Source organism: Amblyraja radiata, chromosome 12 (assembly GCF_010909765.2).
Source record: "Amblyraja radiata isolate CabotCenter1 chromosome 12, sAmbRad1.1.pri, whole genome shotgun sequence".
In the NCBI taxonomy this organism is placed as follows: Eukaryota; Metazoa; Chordata; class Chondrichthyes; order Rajiformes; family Rajidae; genus Amblyraja; species Amblyraja radiata.
The window spans coordinates 21827380-21854437 of NC_045967.1; the positions used below are offsets into that span (position 1 = coordinate 21827380).

The 27058-nt window shown below is 43.5% G+C and overlaps 1 protein-coding gene across 1 annotated transcript in view; it reads right to left on the minus strand.

The window, feature by feature from the left end:
* Window positions 1–27058, minus strand: part of faah2 (fatty acid amide hydrolase 2) — a 46621-nt gene that overhangs the window by 3702 nt on the left and 15861 nt on the right. The window contains exons 6-10 of the mRNA XM_033030368.1: window positions 22607–22742; window positions 19574–19691; window positions 8875–8994; window positions 2538–2649; window positions 1403–1597 (exon numbers count right to left, since the gene is read on the minus strand). Coding sequence (XP_032886259.1) covers window positions 1403–1597; window positions 2538–2649; window positions 8875–8994; window positions 19574–19691; window positions 22607–22742 — 681 coding nt within the window. The remainder of the gene's footprint in view (window positions 1–1402; window positions 1598–2537; window positions 2650–8874; window positions 8995–19573; window positions 19692–22606; window positions 22743–27058) is intronic.

The window sequence follows — 27058 nt, forward strand, 5'->3', positions numbered from 1 at the left end:
TCTTAATTTCCTGAATCAGCCCACCATGGGGGACTTCATCAAAGGGCTTGCTTAAAACTACGTAGACAACATCCACCACCCTATCCTTATCAATTATCTTAATCGGTTCCTCAAAAAAAACTGGAAGTTAGTAAGACATGACACGCTGTCACGCTGACTGTCCATAATTAACCATTCTTTTCCGAGGCTATGAAATTAAACTTACACATATTATTTGTAAAAACCTTTGAAGAGTAGGATCTTTATTGAGTGAAACATCTCTAATTATCTAACAAACTAATAACCCAATGCATACATTTTGTGTTAAAATGAAACATGCCATTTTGATCAAGAGAACAGATGTGCTATGATATTATTAATTTGGTCTTTGACATTCCTGACATTTCAGTTCTTAAACATAAAAATATATCAGTTAATCCGGTACTACCAGATATGATAATTCTATTTACTAACCACTTCTAATATTATTTACATTGCAGTTAAAATCAATTTTTCCATAATTCAAATCGCTATCCCCTCTCTTCTCACGTAAAAAAAGATTAACTTCAAAAGCTACTTGAAGTTAAACCATGTCAAGTGAACCCATGCAAATGGTTCAATGCCAAAAAGCACATATTGCGTGACTATAACTTTGAATAATCTCCAGTCGAGCATCAAACATTCCTGGAATTATCCAAGAAGCAGTGAGATAATGCTTTTGAGCATTGTCAACAATTCTTGCCAATTGTTTTTTCCCACCATTAAATACTCAAGGTGAAATCGAAAACCAAGAACTATTTCACTTTAGTCGAAGGCTGGAACACCAATGTACACACAAAAAGGTGTGGTGTGAAGACACAATGAACTGCAGATGCTGTAATTTTGAGCAAACTGATTCAATTGGTGGTGGGACAAAGCTTGGTAAATGATGGGTGGCTGGCTATTCCTCCCCTCACCTGCATAGACCTATCACTTGCAAGGCTTTGTCCCACTCTCACCTCTCTTTTTCAGCTTCCTCCCATCTCCTATTTCAATCAGTTTGAAGAAGGGTCCCAAACCAAAATATCGTCTGACCATTTCCCTTCACACTTGCTGCCGGACTTTGTTTTATTGCAAAATCTGAAGTGTAGATATTAGGCTGAATCAATCCAACTGATTTAAACTAAAAAATACTAATTTGATGTCAGTCTTTCAAAACCATCTCTCAGTTATGGTGCCTCCAAAGCTGATCAAAAAGAATAAAAGATGAAGTAAAACAAAACTTTAACTAGAACACAGTAAACAAAGAATAAATAATTGTGAAATATACTTTGCCTCTTCATGTAAACCCCACACTGCTATCCAGAGAAATAATGGCAATTATTTAAAAAAAACATTTTATGTTTATTATAAATGTAAAAATACTCGGTTCACTACAATTTACCTGTGTATGCAAAGTTGAAAGGCATAAATTTAGGGTGATGGTGTCTGGGTGCAATTTTTGGATGAGATGGGTATAAAAATATACCATCGTCACCAAGAAGACTGCAAAACTCAGCTTCAAGACTCTGGCACATGCTCATCAACTTAGCATTATTGCGTTGATTTATCTTGGCCAAATCCTCCAAAATAGAAAGACCTATATTGAGAAACAAAACATAGTACATCAGGACATGTTTATGTTCCAACATTCACATAATTTATAACAGAATTAACAGCTTTCCAAGAGATGCCGATGATAGAAAATATATAATAGGATTATTATGACCAATTGAGTTGATTGCCATGACAGCCAGCAAATTCAATGATTTCGATTTCCAATACCACAACTAAAATCATGTTAACTCCAATACTTAAGAAAAATTATGAAGCAAACTATTTGTTATATATAAAGTAAAACATTCTTTAGTTTGCACAGTTCTTGAATAAGAGTACTGATACAAACTGAAAAACAAATATTGTAATATTTTAATCTACAGCTCTACAACTATCAAGAGTATAATGGAGAAGAGAATCTGCCGACGCTAGAACCTGGAGTAAAAAAAAGTGAAGGAGGAACTGAGGGGGTCTGGCAGCAACTGTGGAGGGAATGGACAGATAATGGTTTGGAGTGAGAACTTCTTCAAACTGATTAATCGTCTGTTCATTTCCTCCACAGAAGCTGACGAACCTGCTGAGTTTTTCCAGCACTTTGTTTTTGAATCAAGAGTCTAATGGGCCTGTCCCACTTACGGAAGGTTAGAGTGCCCCGACAGCAGGAGAACAAAGAAGGGAAGAAGTTTGAACTTCTTTTGCCTTCCATCACAGTGAGAAATGTGGGGGCAGTCGCTGTGGTGGATGTTCATGTTAAAAAAATTTGGGGTGTCTTGTTGCTCTTTATTGGTATGACTGTAGGGCAAATCAAATTCCTCGTATGTTGCAAAACATACTTTGCTAATAAAGTACTATCATGATTATTATGAAATCTACTCGCATAAGCAAATTTCACTTTGTTTCACTGTGCGTTGAAGCACAATAAGTGTTTTTTAACATATCAATCACATTACAAATAAATTACATTCTGTTAAGCTGGACTATACCTATAGCTGGAAATGTGTGTACTGAGAGTCCCAGCATTTTTTTCACCAGTTCCCACAGTGGTTTCATTTCCTTCCCACAATCTCCCATCAAATCTTTGAAAGACACAGGTTCCTGTTAAAATAAATGTACACTATAATCAAAAATGAAAACATTTCAGTTTAAGTTAATTTTTGTTTCAGATCTAAATTATACCACAATCATTTAATATCCTGGAAAAATTCAAACACAATTTAATATTACTCACTATTTCCCCCACCTAAACAGCCCTCAATGAATGATAGAGGCTGTTTGACTGCTCGTCCAAGCCGACCAATACGCCCCATCTAAGACTCATTTGCTCATGCTTGGCACAAATTTCTCTAAATCCTTCCTATCTATGTACGCCCAATTTATTTTAAATGTTATTGCACCTGTCTCAACTACTTCATCCGGCAGGTCATTCTATATAACTACCACCCTTAGCGTTGAAAGGTTGTCTCCTCAAGCTCCTATTACATCTTTCCCAGCTATCCTTGAACCTGTGCTCACCTCATCTCGAGTCTCCTACCACAGGAAAAAGACAGTGCCTTCACCCGGTCTATTAACCTCATGATTTTATACATGTACAAGATCACCCCACTGCCTCCAGCCCTCCCACGATTGAATTCCTAGCCTGACCAACCTCTCTTGAGCTCGGGCTCTTAAAGAGTTACATACTTGTAAGTCTTTTCTGCAATTATTTCAGCTTAATGGCATCATGCCTATAGCAGGATGACCAAAACAGAACACAGAATTCCAAGTGCTGCCTCACCAGTCTTGTACAACTGTGAGATAATGTCCTTACTTATATACTTAATTTCCTGCTGATGAAGACCAGTGTGCCAAAAGCCTTCTTCGCCATCCTAGCTACATGAAATGCCTTTTTCAGGGAACTATGTACTTCTGCGAGATCACTCTTTTTTTACAGCACCTCCCAGTGTCCTCTCGTTCATTGTGAAGGTGCTGTCCTGGTTTGACTTCCCGAAATGCAACACTAATATGAAGTAAACTTAATTTGCTATCACTTGACCAGCTGATTAAGATTTTGATGGAATTATTGATAATCATCTTCACCGTCTTTGATACCATCTATTTTAGAGTCATCTGCAAACTTCCTGTTCGTGCCTTATACGTGTTTATCCAAATCGTTGACTGTTCTCAAGGTATCAGGGATTAACTTTCCCAAGTTCCCTCATCTCCATGTCTTTCTCAAAGGTTAAAAACAGAATTTTCCATTGAAGACCTTTTCCTGTGACTCCACGCGTAGATGATCACTTTGATTCCTCGTTGGGAGTTAGATGTGGCCCTTGTGGCTAAGGGGATCAGAGGGCATGGAGAGAAGGCAGTTACGGGATACTGAGTGGATGATCAGCCATGATCATATTGAATGGCGGTGCAGGCTCGAAGGGCCGAATGGCCTACTCCTGCACCTAATTTCTATGTTTCTATGATTCCTGAGGGTCTCCATTTTCTCTCGAGTTACTCTTTTTCATCTAATATTGTTAATAACATTCATTTGGATTCTCCTTAATCTTGTCTGCCAGAGTTATCTCATGCCATGTACAGTACAGCATAAATCTCATGCCATGTCCCTTTTTGTTCTACCTATTTCCTTTAGTATGCTCCTCAATCCCCCTTCCTCCTCCAAGGATACATTTGACCGAGTTACCTACAGTGCCCTCCATAATGTTTGGAACAAAGACCCATGTATAAACACTGCTGTAATTTCTCAATGGTGAAACCAAAACATATAAAAATGGCCTTTATTAAAAGCTGACAATGTGCACTTTAACCACGTGATTTTTTTTGCTATTACAAATCTCAAATTGTGGAGTACAGAGGCAATATAAATCAATGATGGGTCTTTTAACAGCAACATGCATACCTTAAACTCACACTCACACTTTTTAAAAGCATTCCACTTGCTGGATGCCCTTTGCCCTCCGCAATCAACATTTGCACATTGCTGTTTATTCCCATCAAAGTAGGGCTTTGTCCCAACTTAGGTGTAGACACATGGACCAGCTCTGTCCTTGTCCTTACTATTTTAAAGCTAATAGAACAGTAGTGACTGGTCTCAAAGTGCTTGCCCACTGACACTTCAGTCATTCGCCCTGCCCAATTCCCTCACGGTAGGTCAAGCTTTGCCCTATCCCATGCCAAGAAACTGTATTTCACCCACCATCAGTGATACATTTTAACCTTAATTGTCAATCAATAAAAAATTTAAAAATTGATACGTTGCTTTGGTGATTTGCCTCCTTTCTCTAAAGCATTGTCCGTGCATTTCCTAATGATGGTTATAAACAGATCAGGTAGCTCTGTACTATCACTGAAAAGCAAACCACAGCCGTGAAACTCTCCATGGAACGCGCAGTACAGCATAAAGGCTTTCAAGGTGGGGAGGGGACTATGGGAAGAGGGGGATAGCGAAGAGATAGGGTAAAAGTGGGCCTCTTCAGTAGGGCCAGAGGCTCCTTGTATGACTCTCTGATCACTGAGCTGTTCATAACCAAATGACAGCAAGGCACCAGATCATGATGGGGAAATAATTCAGCATCTTGCACCGAGCAATGTAATACAGAGATGCTACAAACTTTCAGAATAATCTGAAGAGAACATTGCAGTATGTCAAAAGGGTTAAGGCGTTGTCTGTGAACAAAAAACAGCATCCCATTGGGGATTCCTTAAATTACGGATGGATGCTGACTTGCTGCAGGATTTAATTGAGCATTGAACAGCAGTACAAGCAGAATTATTTTGATTTAGATAATGGATTGTTGCGTCTTCATTGGTTCCCAATCTGCTCTCGCTTTACTAATCTATTCTCTTCATACAAGCTGCCACAAATGTAAAGTGCAAATTTATGACCCAAATTGCTGGCAAAATTCCCCATTATCTTTAAACTCCTCCATCCTGAATGACTTTCGGAAATAGGTCTAATACACGTTAGTAATCGTCATTACTTAAAAAAAAAAAAAAAAAGCACAGTATTGAACTGTGGAACTTATTTTCCTTAATTTAGCCCTCCTGGAAAAAATAACGAATACTTTAACAATCAAATTCTTTGTGTGTGCTAGCTGGATATATACCATACCCCATGCCTACCAATGACAAGTAAACAATAAACCAGCCACTTGAAATTTTTGGAGTGGTGATGATGGGATTTGGAGTGTGTCACAAAATAGAACCATAGTCTTACTTTGATCACTTACCATAACAGGTTACACTTAAAACTAAACTACTTTCCACCATAATTAAGGTAGTTAGGTGGTCAGAATCTGATTGAGAGAAAATATGGTGATGATTACGCAGTGGAAAACTGCGTAATCCACAATTTGAAGTCTGAAGAAGGGTCTCGACCCGAAACGTCAGTCTGAAGAAGGGTGTCGACCCGAAACATCACCTATTCCTTCGCTCCATAGATGCTGCCTCACCCGCTGAGTTTCTCCAGCATTTTTGTCTACCATGGTGATGATTACTGTGTCTCAACCTCTTGTAACATACTTTGGTTTATCTGAATTGCTCCAACTTGAAATATGAAGTTTTATTTTATTTTTAAAAATTGAGAAAATAAAATGAAGACAAAGCTAAACAGAGGGAAAATCAAGATTAAATAAATTAAACAATGAATGCACCAATACAAAATCTTTAAACTCTCCCTCTTCATTCTGAAGTTCCAATCTACATTAAGATGACCCCTATCATTCCAGTGCCAAAGAAAAGCAAGGTCGCCTTACTATCATCCAGTGGCTGACATCCATGATGAACATTAACTTCAGCTTCCCACACAACCTTCATCCACAACAATTTGCTAACCATCACAACAGCAGGTGTCATCTTCCTTGCCCTACACTCATAGCTCGAATATCTGCATTACAAGGATACCTAATTGTGAGACTCCTATATATTGATTATAGCTCCCAATTAATTTACAGTGAAATTTGAGTTACCATCCAGCCATACTAAGTAAAAAGCAAAAATACACACAGCACATAAAATAAAGTTTAACATAAAAATCCACCAGAAATCCATCAACATTCCTCACTGTGATGGAAAGCAATAAAGTTCAGTCATCTTCCTCCTTTATTCAACCGTGGTCGGGGCCTTAGAACGGGGCCGTTGCCGACGGTCCGCTGTTTAAGCATTCACGTCAGGATGATTGAAACTCCGGCGTCGGGACGGATCGGAACACTCAGCGGCATGGAGCTCCCGAGTCAGCGGCTTCTTACCATGGTGTTAAAGTCCACAGGCCCCGCGATCGGACCTCCAATACTGGCGATCCTCGGCAAAAGATCCCAGACTCCGCGAAGGTAAATCTGCGCCGCACCCGCGACTTGAAGCTCCAGGCCGGTGTCGAGGTAAGGCCTCACCACCCCACATTGTAGGCCGCGGGGGGGGTAACAGAGATGCGACGGAGAAAATTTGCATCTCCCGTCGAGTTAAGTGACTGGAAAAAGTTTCCCCCGATCCTCCCCCCCCCCCCCCCACCTCCACATAAAACATACCATGAGACATTAAAACAAACAAGACATACTTTAAAATAATAAAAACAGAGAAGGGACAAGATAGACTGCTGGCGAGGTGGCCATTATGGGTGCAACGGGAGCTACACAACATCCTCCATACCATAAACAGAACAGTTGCTACCTTACAGCTTTAGAGACTCGGGTTGATCCTGACCACGGGTGCTGTCTGTACGGAGTTTGGACGTTCTGCCATGTGCATTTTCTGTGGGTGCTCTGGTTTCCTTACGCAGGTTTGTAGGTTAATTGGCTTCTGTAAATTGTCCCAGGTGTAGGATAGTGTGTATGAGTGATCGTTGGTTGCTGTGTACTCAGAGGGTCGAAGGGCTGGTTTTCACGTTGTATCTCCAAAATTGGTGCTTGATATACTCCTGATACATACAAGACTGTGGCCAAATTCTGCTCTATATAAAAAAATTTGGAGATGACATCACCGGAGTGGTCCAGATCTCAAAGACAGGACAGAGCAAAAGGAGATTGAGATTGGTAGCATGGTATCAAGAGGACAACTTCTCCCTCAATATTAGCAAAGATAAGCTGATCCGAGACTTCAGGAAGAAGCATGTTGTAGAAGCTCCAGTTAGCATTAATGGTGCTGATGTGGTCAAGAGCTTCAAGTTCCAAGCTTCAAGGAGGTGCAAAAAAGGAGTTTTAAAAAGACCACACAGTTAATGACAATTCAGTTTCAGTTGGAGAAACTGAGAGAAGAGTTAGTTGCCAAACATTTTAACTCCCCTTCCCATACTGACCCATCTGTCCATTGCCAGATTGAGATCACATGCAAATTGAAGGAACAGCACCTCATATTTCACTTACAACCTTGCAGCTTACAACCCAGCGGTAACTCCTGCAGTCCCTCCCCATCCTCATCGTCCTTCCAGTTTCATTGTTCGCATCCTAGCATCCCTCTTATTAGCACATCTTCCACAGCCATTATGGACGCCACCCTGTCGGAGGTCATCTGTTGTCGGCCCTTTCTCGCTCTAATGCCTCCCCCCGCCACCTCTCAGTCCGAGGAAGGGTTCAGAAATCCGAAATAGCAACACAAAATGGTAATCAGGCAGTATTTAATATTTGTCGAGATAAGCAGGACCGTCATTTCAGATCCTTGAAAGTTAAATGACGTTAAACATAGAACTGTACAGCATAGGAATAATTTTGCTGCATGTCATTGTGGTATGTATCATGTCTTGATTGGTGAATATGTTTAGTTTGTGACTTTATTTGAAGCAGAAATAATATGTGAATTGAGCATAATTCCGACTGGCAACTATGCACTTCATTTGAGCACATTATTGCATGCGTCAGGCAAGCCGTCTTAAATTATCACCCAAACTGTCATTTGGCAACCTAAATAGCTGCCGAGGTTGCCCGGCTGGCAAGAGAAAAAAAGTTAAGTGAGAGCCCTGATTTCCCTATATTCACTGCACTTCCATGTGCCTATCTAAAACTCTCTTAAATATTGCTATTGTATTTGCCATCACCACCACCAACCCTGGCAATATGTTGTAGGCCCCCACCATTATCTGTGTAAAAAACTTGCCGCACACATCACGACCCCCACCACTCATCTAAAAGCTATGCCCCCCAGTGTTGGACATTCCACCCTGGAAAAATGGTTCTGACTGTCTATGCTTCTCAGAATTTTACATACATCATAAACATTAACTGTTTTTACAGTGCTACGATGTGGCTTGATTAGATTTCAACTCAGGGCTATTCATAGAAATAGGAAACATGTTTAATTTATTTTATGTCACATCCCATGGAGAAACATCCAACGGAACTATACCTTGCCATCAGTGCCACGAGAGGACATCATTGCTGACCATATCGGAAAAGCATACTTCATTTTGCGAATCTGAACTTGTTGCACCTGAATACCAAATTGCTCTTCAAGGTATTCAATTAACTGAAAAAAAATTCCAAAATATATTATATACTGAATCTGGATATTTAAAAAAAAATCATTTTTAAGACTATGAACAGAACAGGTAGTAAACTCAGCATTTTAACCAACTGCATATCAGTTGCATGCCACTGCAAGCTGCTGAATTTAATTTGAGATTACTACAGTTCAAAATTAATTAGAAAAGAACATTCCTATCCCAGATGGGTTCCTTCCACACATTAAAAGTAATTGGATGAAAGACAACAAACGCACCATCTATCTATCTATATTACTAAAAGTCTGTTCTTGACCGGTTTTGGCCATCTGTGCTGCGATTTCCGAGAGAACGCCGCCACCCATGGCCGTCATTTTTGGCCACCTTGCTCAGAGCCCCCCTCCGCCGCATGAATGCCGAGGACTTTTCCCGTCGATTACAAATTACAGAGATATTAATGTTTTTACAAAATTCCCCATTCTCTCTGCTGCCCACGCTGGCGGCAGGGGGGAGGGACTATAAAACCAGGAAGTGGTGTGCCACACAGTCTCTTCAAGATGGAGGAAGGCAGAGGGTCACGTTTCTCTGAGCTGTGAATAACACTGAACACATGTCTACTCAAATGTAAGTGCCCTTAGTGGTTCTAAAATGCTTGCAGAATGTGTCTATTGGTTCTAAAGCTAGCAAAAAAGTGTCTCTATTGGTTCTAAAGCTTGCAAAAAGTGGCTCTATTGGTTCTAAAGCTTGCAAAAAATGTCTATTGGTTCTAAAGCTTGCAAAACAATGTCTATTGGTTCTAAAGCTGGCAAAAATATGTCTATTGGTTCTAAAGCTGGCAAAAATATGTCTATTGGTTCTAAAGCTGGCAAAAATATGTCTATTGGTTCTAAAGCTTGCAAAAAAAATGTCTATTGGTTCTAAAGCTTGCAAAAAAATGTCTTGGTTCTAAAGCTTGCAAAAAATGTCTTGGTTCTAAAGCTTGCAAAAAATGTCTATTGGTTCTAACGCTTGCAAAAAGTGTCTCTATTGGTTCTAAAGCTTGCAAAAAGTGTCTATTGCTTCTAAAGCTTGCAAAAAGTGTCTATTGCTTCTAAAGCTTGCAAAAAGATGTCTATTGGTTCTAAAGCTTGCAAAAAGATGTCTATTGGTTCTAAAGCTTGCAAAAAAATGTCTATTGGTTCTAAAGCTTGCAAAAAAATGTCTATTGGTTCTAAAGCTTGCAAAAAAAATGTCTATTGGTTCTAAAGCTTGCAAAAAATGTCTATTGGTTCTAAAGCTTGCAAAAAAAAGACTATTGGTTCTAAAGCTTGCAAAAATATGTCCATTGGTTCTAAAGCTTGCAAAAAGTGTCTCTATTGGTTCTAAAGCTTGCAACAAAAAAAAAGTCTATTGGTTCTAAAATGGTTCATACTAGCGCTCCAGAAAGCGCCCCCCGCCCCTCCCCTGGTTGGCTTGGCTTGGGTGTGTCTTGAAATTGAAAGGCACTACTTACTGCAAATGGTGGCATGAGGTTGAAAGGCACTACTTACTGCAAATGGTGGCTTGGGAGCCCTGGCTTGAAGTTGAAAGGCACTACTTACTGCAAATGGTGCCTTGGTTGCTTTGGCTTGAAGTTGAAAGGCACTACTTACTGCAAATGGTGGCTTGGGTGTGGCTTGAAGTTGAAAGACATCACTTACTGCAAATGGTGGCATGAGGTTGAAAGGCACTACTTACTGCAATTGGTGGATTGGTTGCTTTGGCTTGAAGTTGAAAGGCACTACTTACTGCAAATGGTGGCTTGGGAGCTTTGGCTTGAAGTTGAAAGGCACTATTACTGCAAATGGTGGCTTGGTTGCTTTGGCTTAAAGTTGAAAGGCACTACTTACTGCAAATGGGGGGGCGTGGGTGCATTGGCTTGAAGTTGAAAGCACTACTTACTGCAAATGGTGGCTTGGGTGCTTTGGCTTGAAGTTGAAAGCACTGCAAATGGTGGATTGGTTGCTTTGGCTTGAAGTTGAAAGACACCACTTACTGCAAATGATGGCATGAAGTTGAAAGGCACTATTACTGCAAATGGTGGCTTGGTTGCTTTGGCTTGAAGTTGAAAGGCACTACTTACTGCAAATGGAGGCTTGGGAGCTTTGACTTGAAGTTGAAAGGCACTACTTGCTGCAAATGATGGCTTGGGTGTGGCTTGAAGTTGAAAGGCACTACTTACTGCAGATGGTGGCTTGGGTGCAATGGCTTGAAGTTAAAATGCATTACTTACTGCAAATGGGGGTGTGGGTGCATTGGCTTGAAGTTGAAAGGCACTACTTACTGCAAATTGTGGCTTGGGTGCTTTGGCTTTGTTGAAAGGCACTACTTAATGCAAATTGTAGCTTGGGTGCTTTGGCATTAAGTTGAAAGGCACTGCAAATGGTGGCATGAAGTTGAAAGGCACTACTTACTGCAAATGGTAGCTTGGGTGTGGCTTGAAGTTGAAAGGCACTACTTACTGCAAATGGTGGCTTGGGAGCTTTGAAGTTGAAAGGCACTACTTACTGCAAATGGTGGCTTGGGTGCTTTGGCTTGAAGTTAAAAGGCACTACTGTAAATGCACTTACTTCCTGTTTGGTGTTGTACTTCCGGTGGCGCTGGTGCCAGCAGCCTCCACCTACAGCCCGGTTTCTTTTTGTTTTTTTGTTTATTTAGTTATGTAAAAGTGTGTTTTTTTTGTGTTTTGATGTGGGGGAAGAGGGCACGGTGCGGGGGATACCGTCCTTCAGCCGCTTCCTGGTGAAGACGCGACTATTATTCGAGTCGCGTCCTCGCCCCCCCCCCCCCCCCCCCAGCGGCCTACCTACTGGATTGGCGTGGACTTTCCTGCCAGGATCGACCAGAGCTCCAGCAGCGGCGGGACAGCGTTGATACATAGCGGGGCTGGCGATGCCTTACCGGGGATCGCCGTCTGGAGCCCAGAGTGCTGGACCTGTGGCACCGACATCATGGAGCTGCGGTTTGCGGAGCTCCCAACGCGGGCGGCGCTGATGGACAGCGCGGGGTCCTGCGACTCTGCCCGGCTCGGCCTGCGGACTCGGGAGCTGCGGACTCCGGCTGCGGGAGACGGCTGATCAGGAGGTCCAGGCCGCTGAGGAGGATGTTCACCGTCGGGGTTCGGCGTCGGCGTTCCACCAGCCCGGCGCGAGGGCCTGAACATCGGGCCACCCGGGGCGGCGACTGCGGGTGCTAGGAAGGCCTCGACCACGAGTGAACATCTGGGAAGAACGGAGGGGAGGCTGGCTGGACTATGGTGCCTTCCTCACCTTGGTGCCACTGTGTTATGTTGTGTCGTGGACTTTCAGTGTTTGTGCTTTTTTTTAAATTCTATTTTATTTTTAATATGTTTTATTATTTATTATTATTTATTTATTTTTTATTTTTATTTTTATGATACTGCCTGTAAGGGAAATTCATTTTGTTGTCTCTAACTGAGACAATGACAATAAATTTGAATACAATACAATATTTGCACTGTATATTGATTTTAGATAAAACGCTAACACATACGGCTGTGATTTTTGGCCATCTTACTCAGTCACCCTCCGCTGAGCAGGTGCAGAGAATTCTTCCCATGAATGAAAAATAAAAGTGTTATTAGTTTTTAAAAAAATGTTGAGAATCGCTCTCCTGTCAATCACTCCATGAAAGCCACACCTTTTCCGGTGTGGGGGGGGGGGGGGGGAGAGGGGTTATAAAACCCGGAAATGTGGATGTGGCTCAGTCTCTGCAAGATGGAGGAGGGCGAGGTCACGACTCGCTGTCTTTAGTGGCTTTGCACCCTACTTCAAATGGTATGAAACTGCACTTGAATTTGGTGGCCTTGCACCCTGCTAGAAGTGGTAAGAAACTGCACTTGAATTTGGTGGCCTTATACCCTGCTTGAAATAGAATTTCAAGGATTAGCCGCGAGTCAACTACCAGCCCACCAGCCATGAGTGAGTTGCCAGCACAACAGGCTTGATTGACTGAGACGCCAGCCCAAGAATCCATTTGGCGCACAATTTGCATACTAGCCCTCTGGAAACCAGTCCCTTCAGCCCATAACACCCATACTAGCGCTCCAGAAAGCACCCCCCCCCCAACTGGCTTCGTACTTGGAGGAGCCATCTTGGGGAACGGCTGCTAACCAGCAGCCGTCCGTTTAATTCACTTTTTTTTTTGTAGTTTTAGTGAGTCCTGTGCTTTGTTTGTTGGAGAAATAGACTTTTTAATGTGGGGGGAAGGGGGTAACTATATTTCTAGGTCCCTACCTGGTCGGCGAGGCAGATTTTTCTCCGGGCTGCCCCGTCGACCCGTCCTCGTGGCCTACCAGCGGGCGTGGAGCGCCGTTTCCTGGCGGGGACCGCCGAGCACCTCGGCTTCGGTGGCGGCACAGCACTGGAGCGCTATCGCGGAGCGGGCGATGCCTTGCCTGGGTCGCCACGCTGGATCGACGCGCTGGAGCTCCGGTGAGCTGTGACTGCCGCGTTCATCACCTCCGGGTTGCGGGTCTGCGGAGCGGAGCGGGCGGCGCCGACTTCAACATCGGGAACCTGGGAGCTCCAAACCGGCGAGGCCTTGTCGGCTTCGGAAGCTGCGGTCTCCGGTTAGGAAGCGGCCGTTCCAGGTGGCCCAGCCGCTGAGGACTCTCCCGATGCAACAGCACCCGGCCAGAACGGCCAGGAACATCGGGCCTCCGTAGAGGCAATAGCGGAGGCCTCAATAGGCCTGACTTTGGGAGAACTGGGGATGGGGACTGGACATTGTGCCTTCCCCCACAGTGGTGACCATTGTGGGGGGAAGAATTTTGTATGTAAGTGAATATTTTAGTTTGTGTCCAAGATGGCTGTCGGAAGGTAGAGTGTACGCTGGCGCGGTTTAGCTGCCGCTGCTCTCTCTTTCACATTGTGTTTTTGATTTTTTTGGATCGAATTCTGTCTTTAATTTGTGTATTGGTGATGTCTTTATTATTTATTTTATTCCGATTATATGTTTTTTTACTCTTGTTAATTTCTGTAAGGTGTCCTTGAGACTTTTGAAAGGCGCCCACAAATAAAATGTATTATTATTATTATAACTGGCCACCAATATTAGAATTGGTGGAGAGGTGGAATATTGCGTTGGATGACCAGCCCTCCTGTGTGATGCTGGGACCCAATGGGTCCCACTTAGTCTAGTTGTATTTATAAAACTTAATTTAGTGTATAGGACTGATTGATAGCAATGGATTGATTTATTTGCTTGCCACCAAATATACCATGAAATGGGACCTAGAATGTCTAAGCAATTATAGAGCAATCTGCTTAATTTTAGTAACGGGAAAGATCAGAGTTTCAAGGGAGTTTAATTGTCACATGTACTGAAAACAGAGCAATATAATTCTTGCAGCAGCATAACAGGTCAATAAACACAGATCTCAGAGATATCAAACAAAAAATGTTCAATATAAAAAAGCAATATTAATGCAAATCAAAAGCCTAAAGTCCCAAGTGCAACCAAGACAGTTCATAGTTTAGTTGGTGTTTATGGTGTTCAAGAACCTGATGGCTGTTGGGAACAAGCTGTTCTTGAACCTGGAGGTCACGGTTTCTCTGACTCTTTACTTCAGACATAAAACGTGGGAACAGATCCTTCAACACACGCAGTCCAGCAATTACCCCGTACACTAGCACTATCCTACATATTAGAAACAATTTACAATTAACAAAAGCCAATTAACCTCCAAGTCTGTATGTCTTTGAGGTATGGGGAGAAACCAGAGCACCCAGAGAAAATCCACGCGGTCACAGAGAACGTACAAACTCTGTATAGACACCAACTGTAGTCAGGATCAAACCCAGGTCTCTGGTGCTGTATGCAGCAACTCTACCATTGCGCCATGGTGCCACTCTAAATCTCAGATAGCTTCCCACGGCAGGAGTGAAATTAAAGAATGGCCAGGGTGGTGAATCCTTGATGATGCTGGCCCCTTTTTTTGAGACATAGCCTCCTATAGATCCCATCTACTCTGGGGAGGTCAATACTTGTGAAAGACCGGGTGACGTCCACCACTTATGGTAATCTTCGTTTCTGAGCGTCAAGTTGGCTAACCGAGTCGTGATGCACCCAGTCAATATGCTCTCTACCATACACTTTCAGGAGAATATTCGTCGACATACTAAATCTCCTCAATTTTCTAAGGAAGCAGAGATATTGATGGATTTTCTTTATTGTTCTTTATTGATATGCTGGGCCCAAGGCAGATCTTCAGAGAAATGCATGCCTAGGAACTTCAAGATGTTGACCTGCTCCACCACTCATCCGTCAATAAGAACATGTTTACCTGGCCTCCCTATTTTAAAGGGAATAATTAGTTCCTTACTGATATTGCGATTAAGGTGTTGTTCTGGCACCATTTCAATCAGCCAATCAGTCTCCCTTGTACACTCTGACTTACCATTATCTGTAATTTGTCCAACAATGGTGTTGTCATCAGCAAATTTAAAGATGGAGTTGGAAATTTGACCAGCAACAGTCATAAGTATAAAATAAAGCACACAGCCTTGAGGTGCCCTTGTGCTGATGGTTAGAGGAGGAGGCGTTGATGCCAATTCAAACTGATTGTGTTCTGTTCATGAGGAAGTCAAAGATCCAGTTGCAGAGGGGAGGATTGCGCAGAGACCCAGTTCCCTGAGATTGATAACAAGTTTGGAGGGGATGATGGCGTTGAATGCTGATGAACAGCAATCTGACATATGCATTCCTAATTGTCCAAGTGGTCTAGTGCAGAGTAGAGAGCCAGCATGATTGCATCCCCCGTTGATCTATTGTGTCTGCAGGCAAATTGTAGTGAATCAATTGTAGTGAATCATGCTTCGTTCTGAAGATAAAATAACTTAAATTAAACCTCAGTTGATAGACTTGGAAACATAGAGCCAGAGAAAGAGACCCTTTGTCTCACCAGATCCATGCTGCCCATTGTACCTATCTACAGTAATCCCATTTGTTCATCCCATAAATTCATTGCCTTCTATGCCTTGCTGATTCAAAAACTTGTACGAATCTTGAACATCATGAGAACATCTGCATCCATCACCACTTTAGGGAGTTCATTCAAAACTGCAACCACCCACTCAGTTAAATAAAATCCAACTCTAAATTTCCAACCTCTCACCTTAAATTTATGTACCTTTCTTTGACACTTCCACAATGGGTAAATATTTTTTATTATCTACCTCATTTACTCCACCTCTTATTATGCACATCTAAAAGGTGACACCTCAGTCTCCTCTGCTGTGGTAGTTTAACCACATTTTGAGGTACTGGTTTCCATATTGTAAAAATGGTATAGAAGCACAAAAGGTGGAGCAATTTTTTTTTAAATAGGAATGATACCAGAGCTAGCTGATATGCATTATGATAAACTGAACACAATCAAACTCTTTTCACTGGAATAGAAGATCAAGTCATTGAGGTCTTTCAATATTATTAATTTTTTTGACACGTGAGGGAGACAGGATGTTTCAATTCACAGGCAAGAATATAGCTTTGGGCCATAAATATAACTCATTTACTAATATTTCTAAGAAATTATAGACACATATTTTGGAAAAGAAACCCCAAAGATGGCTTATACCTGGATCTCTAAATGCTAACTAGTCACCATGGTGGACAACACAGATGCATTAAAGAGGAAACTATCTAAGCACAAGGCAGAGAGAAATAGAATGAGTGGGATTAGCTGAATAGTTGGAGAAGGAAGATAAGGGGTAAAAATCATAAATACAAGATTAATTTACACATTTGTGGTTAGTGGAATAATTCATACCATGTTGTATACACTATAGTACATGATCAAAGGACAAAACCTAGTGGGACTCGTTGGGTCCTGGAACGTAATTTTCCCACCACTCGCTCATAGCCCCCAACTGCACAGGCACAGTTGACAGGTTCCCATTATGACGCTAGAGATCCCCATTGTGACGCGAGGCACGCCAACCCTCAAATGCGCCTCGACATCCCTCATCCTACCCCTATCCTCTTCCATTCCCCCTCATATCCAGAAACCCCCATCTCCTCTTCACTCTCATCCTTCTTTCCCCTCTCCTCCTCCCCTACCCCACCCGCTCCCTCACCTCTCCCCTACCCTCCATCCATAACCCCTCTCCCCTCCCTATCCCCCTTGACGTCATTGTGAGGTGGAAGCTGCTGTGTTTTTTAAAATAGTTTTTTCTTAATGTAAATGAGATCCCATTGTGATGTAATTGTGGGGTGAAACACTACTGATGAGCAGTTTATGTAAATGAGATCCCATTGTGACATCATACGCTACAAACAGCCAGTGCAGATGGAAGAGATTTTTGTCAAAGTGGTTATGTAAAGTTTAAAATGTGAATAATGTAAAATAGACCATCAATGAACGAAACTTGCCACAGCACACCACAGGACAATTGTGAGTATGGTGGGCCAAAATTTGTAACGCTAGCGTGCACTATTTTGGCGTAGTTTAGGGATCACACTTTTCATCACAGACACGCACACAGACATACAAACAAGATGAAAGTTTTAGTAATATACTAGACCAAGTGGGACCCGTTGGGTCCAAGGTCCCAGCGAGGGGGAGTGGGCCTGTGTCGTCACACAAACACACACACTAACCACCCCCCCCCCCCCCCACACACACACAAACCACCCCCCTCACACACACACTAACACCCCCCTTTGATATTATATTAATATTATTCATTTGCTCCTTTTACCCCACCCCCTGCCCTATCCACTCACGCATAGCCCCTAACTCGCAGGCGTGTCTCGAGAGGGAGGGGGCAGAGGCACAGAGAGGGCAGAGGTACAGATAGGGTAGAGGGAGGGGAGATAGAGAGAGGGGGGGTTAGAGACAGAGAGGGGCAGAGACCACGACAGAGGCAGAGACAGAGAGAGATGGGAAGAGAAGAGAGAGGGGGGGGGGGGAGAGAGAGGGGGGGGGAGAGAGAGGGGGGGGGGGGGAGAGAGAGAGAGGGGGGGGGAGAGAGAGAGGGGGGGGGAGAGAGAGGGGGGGGGGAGAGAGAGGGGGGGGGAGAGAGAGAGAGGGGGGGGGAGAGAGGAGGGGGGGGGGAGAGAGAGAGGGGGGGGGAGAGAGAGGGGGGGGGAGAGAGAGAGGGGGGGAGAGAGAGGGGGGGAGAGAGAGGGGGGAGAGAGAGGGGGGGAGAGAGAGGGGGGGAGAGATGAGGGGGAGAGGAGGGGGGGGAGGGGAGAGAGAGGGGGGGGAGAGAGAGGGGGGAGAGAGAGTGGGGCAGAGAGAGAGCGGGGCAGAGGGGGAGCGGGGCAGAGGGGGAGCGGGGCAGAGGGGGAGCGGGGCAGAGGGGGAGCGGGGCAGAGGGGGAGCGGGGCAGAGGGGGAGCGGGGCAGAGTGGGAGCGGGGCAGTTTGAAGGGTGGGGGGAGGGCGTAGCATCACAGAGGAGGACTGGTTCCCGAACGCAATACTCCCTCACTCCAGCTTCAGGCTTCAGGCGCCACAGCCCAACTGGCTCGTTCTTTGTGCATCTCTTTTGAATAACGCGGGGGAGGGAGTGGTGGGGGGGGACGTCACTCGCTGCGCGTAGAACACAGCGCAGCAGGCCGTGCAGAGCCGACCCATTGTGACATCATCAGTGAGACCATATTGTTTATTTTCAAAGTTATTTCAGATTTCATAAATAACTCGAGAAATAAAGTATGAATTTTTCAAATGAGGCGATTTCGGAGTCCACAGGATAAATCTCTACCGGAATATGTAAAACATTTTTACTGTTACCGCGTCGTTTTTTCAAAGATGTGATTACACACAAACACACGCACACAGACACACACATTCAAGATCAGAGTTTTATAGTTATAAGGGTGGAAAAATATATAAATTACCATATTCATCTGAGTAGTAATTTTCTTTAAATTATTTTAACTCAGTTTCATTTTGTTAAAAATCAAAAATAAAGCAGCGGCAGTAAAAATAGTGAATTTTGAACAAATGCACAAGTACACAATTGGAAACTGGTCAAAAGACGCTGAAAGTACTTGGTATTTCAGGCAGCATCTATGTTGAAAATAAGTCACCTTAATATTTCATCAAACAGGCTACACTTTTAGATGAAGTTGAAAAGAAAAATATGCAAAATTTTAAAATACACAGACAAAAGACAAGAATGCTTCATTATGTCAAAAAATGGTTTAGTGGCACATGCCATATTAAAATGAAAATCCATTTTCTTTTCAATTTTTGAATGTTAGTTTATTCGCTTCATAAAATGAATGTGGACTTGTTCAGTGTGGCAAAAACAACAACCACCTTGTTAAGATCTTTGCACATCAACTGAATATAGGGATTTGAAAGAAAGCTGATCCTTAAAATTGCAGTGAATTTAATGAACAAGGAGGTGTCTATAATCAGTCAAAATCTTACTTCAGCAAAAAAGTGCTCATTACTTTATCTCAGTGGTGAAAAGTTGATTGGTTTTATAATTTAGTATTATTCAAAATTGAGACATACTTGTATGTTGAAGAGAGCTGAATTTAAATGAATGTCGCTATAATGTATTTCAATGTAGTTTTGTTTTGCTCCTATCCAAGTCAAATATCCAACTTACCCTCCTTTGAGCTCGAATTAGCTCATTGTCCACTTTAGACACAAATGACGATCCACCATCATTTTCCATGGAATAGAACTTCACTTTCTTCATAAATACTTCTTCATCAAGCCTTACCCTTTTTAAATACAGAAATAATAGCAGATCAAATTAATACAGGTGATACAAAATTAGATAGTTCCTTACTGCTGCTTATGCAACAAATGAAACTTCAGCAGTCAGGTTATAATTTATTTATTTTTTGTTGATGTTAGGATACAAACTGTTCCAATGTTCTTCTGTGAGACATAATGACCAAGCATAGCTTTGCAAATACATATTATTAATGACATTGCATTTGACAAAGTATGGCTTAAAGGAGTTAGAGCAAAGTCCAAAAGTTGGAAAGAGTGCAGAGAATATTTACAAGTCGGTTGCCGGGGCTCAAGGGTCTGAGCTATAGGGAGAGGTTGGGTAGGTTAGGACTTTATTCCTTGGAGCACAGAGGCTGAGGGATGATATTAGAGGTGTAATAAAATCATGAGGGGAATAGATAAGGCAAGTGCTGAATCTTTTTCGCAGGCTAAGGGAATCAAGAATTGGAGAGTATAGGCTTGCAGTGAGAGGGGAAAGATTTAATAGGAATCCGAGGGGCAATGTTTTCATAAAGAATGTGATAGGTGTTTGGAACAAGCTGCCAGAGGATGTAGTTGAGGCAAGTACAATAACAGCATTTAAAAGACATTTGGACAGGTGCATGGATAGGGAAGGTTTAGAGGGATATGGGCCAAACATGGGTAAATGGGCTGAGATGAGGCTCCAAGGAAGGCATGGATGAGTTGGGACAAATGGCCTACTTCTACGCTCCATGACACAACTGACGTCAATGACGGGGCAAAGGGAAAACTCCAGCGATCAAAGTTGCAAAATATGGTTGTGGTGATCGGAGAACAGTTATTGTAACTTTAGGACATTACTGCAAAGGAGTAATGCTGTCTTCTCAAATATTTCCAGCATCATCACATGGTCAAAATGGAACTGATTTTCCATTATCATGACACTACTGAAAATGAAACAATTTTCAATATGATAAAGATACAAAATCTTGAGTTAATAAATGGTAGGTAATACTCATTCCATATAAATGTAGCTTAATTTATTATTTTGTTTGTTTGCATGTGATCCAGTCAAAGAAAATACTAAGCATGGATAATAAACATTGCAAATATAAAGGAAGGATAAAGGGTTAAACATTTAGTGCAAGATAAAGTCCGATTAAAGATAGTTCAATGGTCCATCAACTAGCCCCACTATTAGGACACTGTGGTTATAGAACACAATCCTTCTGGAATGTCCTTCCTCCCCTACTATTCCAGCACCAAAAAAGGACAAGAAATGCAATAGGTATACCATCTCAAAACCATACACTGTAGTGGCCATTTGGCTTAACTTAGTAAATTGATGGCATTTGCCTTTGAAATTTTATCTGCCTGTAATTATGTGGGTGGGATTTATTACAAAATCGGAGGCGTGTTTGCTGCTGGGATTCTGGCGCAGAAGCTGGTAGTTTTTTTAGTTTAGTTCTGAAGAAGTATGGAGGGATGGCACAGCTTTCGACCCCCCCCCCCCCCTCCCGGTTCTTCAAAATGCGCAGAAAGAACGAGAAAGTTCTGCAGATCCCGAGGTCACCAGCGCTCATGAAGAACTTTCTCCTCGCTGCCAGAGCAGCTTGAAGTCACGCCCCTCCCCCACCCCCTCCCTCCAGCTGTAAACCGCTCGGGGTTTCCAGTCAGGCCCTGTTCTCTCTCTCTCCGCTTTTTGCAGCCCACTCACACGCCCGGCTCCCCTTCCTTCCTCTCCTCGCCTCACTCTCCACACCCTCCCCCCACCCCCCTCCCTCCCCTCCAGCCCCCCACCTCCCCTTCCCTTTGCCCCCCTCCCCCGTCCTCTCTGCCCCCCTCCAGCACCCCCTGCCCTCTCCCCTCCATCCCCTTAATCGCCCCTCCTCTCTATCCTCCTCGCTCTTCCCCTCCCCCCCATCTGCCTCAACATCACGGCCGTCTGCCCCTACATCTCCCCCCTCTCCCCTCCCCCTCCACTCACACCCCCTCTCTCCCCCCCTTTCCCCTCCTCTCTCTGCCCCACTCCGCTCCCCCTTGTGTGTGTGTGTGACGCCACAGCCCCACCCCCCCACAACCGCACGTTGAGGGGACGGGACCCAACGGGTCCCCCTTGGTCTTGTAACTTATAAAACGCTGGATGTTCGCTTGTGGGGATGCTTGCTTGAACTTTTTATTTGATTCACATCTCCTCGAAAACCAACGCGGTAACGGTGAAATATTTACATATTCCAGTAGTGATTTACCTCACGATTTCAAAAATCACCTCATCTGTAAATTTGATTCATTATTTACCCTGCTTTTTTACTAAAATTGTTCCTCTCACTCACAGCTCTTCCAACCGCCGTCCCCCCACCCCCACCCGGCTCTGGAATAAAGCAGCTGGCGAGTTATGTTAACCCTCCCCCGACTCAGTCATTATGTCAACAAGCACTCACCTGGCCACCCACAGCGCAGCGCCCAGCCCCGCCTACAGCCCAGCCGCTCAACACGAAGTACGCTCGTGCCACGGCTCCCGCAGCGCAGCGCCCAGCCCCGCCCGGAGGGAGGGGGAAGGGAGGGTGAAGAGGGAGGGGTGGGTGGGTGGAGAGGGAGGGTTGGGTGGAGAGGGGGAATGTAGAAGGGGGGGAATGTAGAAGGGGGGGGGGGGAATGTAGAAGGGAGGAGGGGGGCACTTCCTCCCTGCCCCCTCTCAGCCCTCCCCCTCCCTCTCTGCACCCCTCCACCTCTGTTGGGGCTTATGCGTGTGGCTAGGGCGGGGATGGGGTAAAAGAAGCAAATGAATAATTTTAAAAGAAGTGTGTGTGTGTGTGTCCCAAAGGCCCCCCCCACCCCACCCCGTGCCCTGAAATGCTGGGACTATGTACAAACACAGCTGTAATTTCTACATGGTCAAACCAAAATAACTAGATATCAATTTGAGCTTTTTTCTTACTTGGAGATATTTGGACCAGCCATGACTTTGAGCATTGGAATGAGATCCTCCGCATAACGACACATCGGACCAGTACATAGGAACTTCTCTCTTAAACCTGTTGCATCTGGAAACTGACCATCATTAGGTACCAAACCTGAAAACAGAGCATTAAGAATGTAGAGTACGAAGTAGTCAATTTCAGATAGATTGACAAGGATTAAGTCACAATTATAGTATATCACAATGCAAAATATTTTATCCACAAATGATTCATAGTGGAAAATCCTTAAAGATACCGGTTCCCTGGTCAGCATAGTTTGGGATGTATGGCGACAAAAATATCATCATCCCCAGGAACTGTTGTAGATCTTCTTTGTCTGCGGTGTTGGCATCATGTGAATGTCCTTCACCTTACAAAGATCTTGTCTGATGCCTGTGTCTGAATAGACTGACCCTAAGAAGTTGATGGACTTCGCCTTCACTACGCACTTTGCACTGTTGAAAACTAGTCCTTCCTAGGATGTGGTCTCCAACAGATTCTTCAGATTACCGGCATGTTTTTGTTCTGTGGATCCCACTACGACAATATCATCTGCAGTGCAGATGCATCCAGGAACGTGCTCTATGATTGTGTCCATTCGTTGCTGGAATATATCCTGACTCACCGACAAGCCGAAAGGTAACCTTCTGTAGCAATACCTGCCAAAAGGTGTCCGGAACGTGGTAAGTTCCTGGCTTGCCTCATCAAGTCGGACGGACCAATATCCCGCTTTTGCATCAAATTTGGTGAAATATTTCCCATTGGCAAAAGCTGGATTGATTTCTTCAAGGGTTTGGATCTTGTGTGGGCAGCATTTGAGACTTGCATTCAAACGTTTTGGGTCTAGGCATACCCAGATTGATCCATCTTTCTTAACGGAGGTTGTTATTGAACTGCACCAGTCCGTATGGTGAGTTACTTTACTGATGATTTCATCATCCTCCATTTTATCCAACTCGGCCCGCAACTTGTCTCTGATATGGACCCTGCATTTCCTTGGTGCATCTATGTGTGGCGTGGCCTTCTCCTTGAGATGAAGGGAGGCTGGCTCCTTGAAATTGCCAATCCTGTCAAATTGATTAGGCCATCTCTTCATTAGGTCTCCCTCCGAGTTGAAAACGTCTTGCTCCTTCCGAGCATTTGATGGATGCTCTTCTGTTCCCATGGTATGTATCGTGACGACCTGAAGTTGCTTGATACATGGGAGGCCTATGACAGCGGGTCCTGCCACGTCCACCAAGAAGAATTCTTGAGGACACCACATTGATCCCTAGTATCGGCATGAAATGGATATAGTTCCAAGACAAAGGATTTCAGTCCCATTATATGCCGTGAGTCGGACTTTGCATGGTCGTAGGTACTACTTATATTTGTCACGTGGATACATGTCTCGTATGACCCGAAGGGGAAGGGTATTTCCTCCAACTCTGGTGTCCATCTTCACCTTCAGTCGATGTTGCCCCTTCATCGATGGGTATATGATGTTCAACACTGCAAATGCCTCATTGCCATAATCTGTTTATTTGCACTTTATCTGCTTATTGTCGTATCTGGGACACATGACAATAAACTCTCTTGACTCGACTTGGAGGAAGCCTGTCCAGACTTAAAATGGTGATGGTATTGAAAAACGTATCAGATCCTTCATCTTGACCGTCGCAGTACAATGCATAACCTCCTTGGGACTGTTGCCGTACCTCGTCAACCTGTTTGTGTTTGCCACTTGACAATTTAGATGGGCGTATATTACCCTTCTTAGACCTACAACAACTTGCCCAATGCCCTCTCTTGCATGTGTCGCGAAACGCTGGGTATTGCTTGGACTTGTGAAACAAAGCACATTGGCCACAAGGGTTTTGTCTCTCCTTATCTTGCGGCTTTTGCTTCGTTGTCCCTCTTGTCTTGACTGCATCCATATTGCAAGACCTGGACTCTAAATCTGCAATGCACTGTCTGCCTGCCGCAATGCCCTCATACTGCCTGCCTAATGTAAGCGCCTCTGGAATGGTGTATCCCGCAGTCTTCTGTAGAAGCTCTCGCTGTAAACCTTCATAGGGCGTTGACACGATTATCAACTCAATGATTCTTTCATTGAGCTCGGGATCAGTGAAGTTACATTGGCGAATCTTTTCTCGACACTGGGTCACAAATTGATCGATCAATTCTTCCGGTTTCTTGTGATACCGCTTCAATTCCAACCTGTGGACTCTGAAATTTACCTTTATCCTCAGCTGGCCCTCAAAGAATGTCCATAACTCCTCTGGCTTGTTTTGATTCTCTTCGTTCAGACCTGGCGCATTCAAACGACGGAGTCCTTCTACTCCTAAAGTAAGTTTTATCTTTGTTGCCTGGTTGGACACCGATGTGATTTCTAAGTCTTACAGGCACAATTCCATCCTCTGCTTGAACGCGTAGAACTCATTGGCAATGTCCAGCACTTGCCAGTTCATTTCAGGTAACCGAGTCATGTTACTTGCCATATACAGCATAAACACGGTAACTTGAAATATTAAATTTGGATTAAAAAAAAAGTATCACAGGGTTACACACCTCTGCAACTTTTTGCAGTTCCACACACGGCTTGTGCAATCTTAGGGGAGTCCTTTAAGTTTCTATGGTAAACAATAATTACTTCAGTACATTTTATCAAATTGGAATTCAAAACATCGTTAAATTTGAGATTTCCAAGGTCCCTTGTTTATCTTCCTAGGTAAGTCGTTTTCAGTACGGCTTATCTCGAACAGCCTTCTGCTTATCTTGAGACCGTTTTCCATACAGAGCTTTTTAATAGCCTCTGTTGCTTTTGCTGTTTTCAATATTGCTTCTGCAGCTTTTAACTTTAAAGCTCTTAGGTTTCAAAGAAAATACAGCCTTTCGGCTTGCTTCGTTTCCGTGAGCGTTCGGTCTCACCAGTCGCCGCGCCCCCGTGTGTGGCCAGTCTCTCCGTTCGCCGCGCCTTCGTGTGCTTCTTGTCGCTCCCCTTTCCAAACTCGGGCCTGTACAGGGCTGGGGCGCGATGTGGCATTCACTCACCACCCATAGCTGCTTGCAGTGTTCCGTCGGTAGCTCGGCGTCCAATCAGGTACTTACATGTGTAGTGGCCCTGTTTCTTTTTTCTGTTTCTTTCTAGGGCTAAATCACACAAACCGTTGCCACCATGTTGTACTTCGTGGTCCGGTATCTGTTATACCTTTGTTATGACTCTGGAATAACCACAAGTACACGTATCTAGGAGTTTGAAGCTGAGCATAAATCAAGGCTGTTTATTTCATGGCCATCTGGAACCAGAGTGCCCTGCCCACATACGTCATTCCCATATATACATGTTGCTACACGGGCAAACAAAGTAGTCTTTGTGATATAACAAAGTAGTCCTTGCAATATCACAACACTGACCATTGCCGTGACATCCTCCTTAATCAATAACGCAACACCCCCTCCTCTTTTACCCCCACCTTTATCTCTCCTGAAGCACCTATACCCTGGAACATTGAGTTGCCAGTCCTGCACCTCTCTTAACCAGCTTTTCGTAATGGCTACAACGCCCCAGTCGCACATACCTATCCATGCCCTAAATTCAGGCCTTTTGCATTAAAATAAGTGCAACTTAAACCAACATTCCTTCCTCGTTCCCTACCTCTCTCCTGTCTATTTTGCTCTCTAAACATTTTCTCATCAACCTCCATATCAGCTAACCTCTCATCTGCTCAACTTCTGACCTCTTACCTATTTAAATAAGCACTTGAAATACCACAGCAGAGAAGGCTTTGGACCAAGTGCTGCTAAATGAGATTAGCTAGGATTTTGGTAGTGTAAGGACCATTTTCGACACTATACGAGATCTGCCTCGCATCAAATATTACAAGCTGCAAATTAAGCCCACTGTTACTTGGATCTGGAATGGTAGAAATATCTTCAATCAAAAAAAAGAAAACATAAGAAATACAAGGTCAGGCAGTAAAGCAGACTTAAAAGTTTTAGGTCAATAACATCATCAAAAAATATCTTTCCTCTTCCTTTATAAAATGTTCTCATTTTTGGGCCGTCTGGGCATTGCAGACAAGCAAAGAATGTATTGTCCTTCTCAATTGCCCATGAGATGACAATGGCGAGCCACATTTACTGAAATGGCTTCCAAGAGAAGGAAAGAATACACAAATACAAAATCATGTTGTGCAGCAACACTTGGTGGTCAGAACCTGCAATTGCAGAACGATGCACTCAAGTACATTTTATCTTTTTAAGCTGTGCAGAATTGTGAAAAATATTATTATTTCCTTGTTTATTCAATGCTAAATGCCTTGCTGTGTAATCCACAGTATTTGAGGATTTTTGGAATCTTGCTGATGAATCTGACGACAACATCCATCCACTCCATATTCTTTGGCATTTAAGACTATATCAAACAGCAATTAAAAAAACCCTAAAAA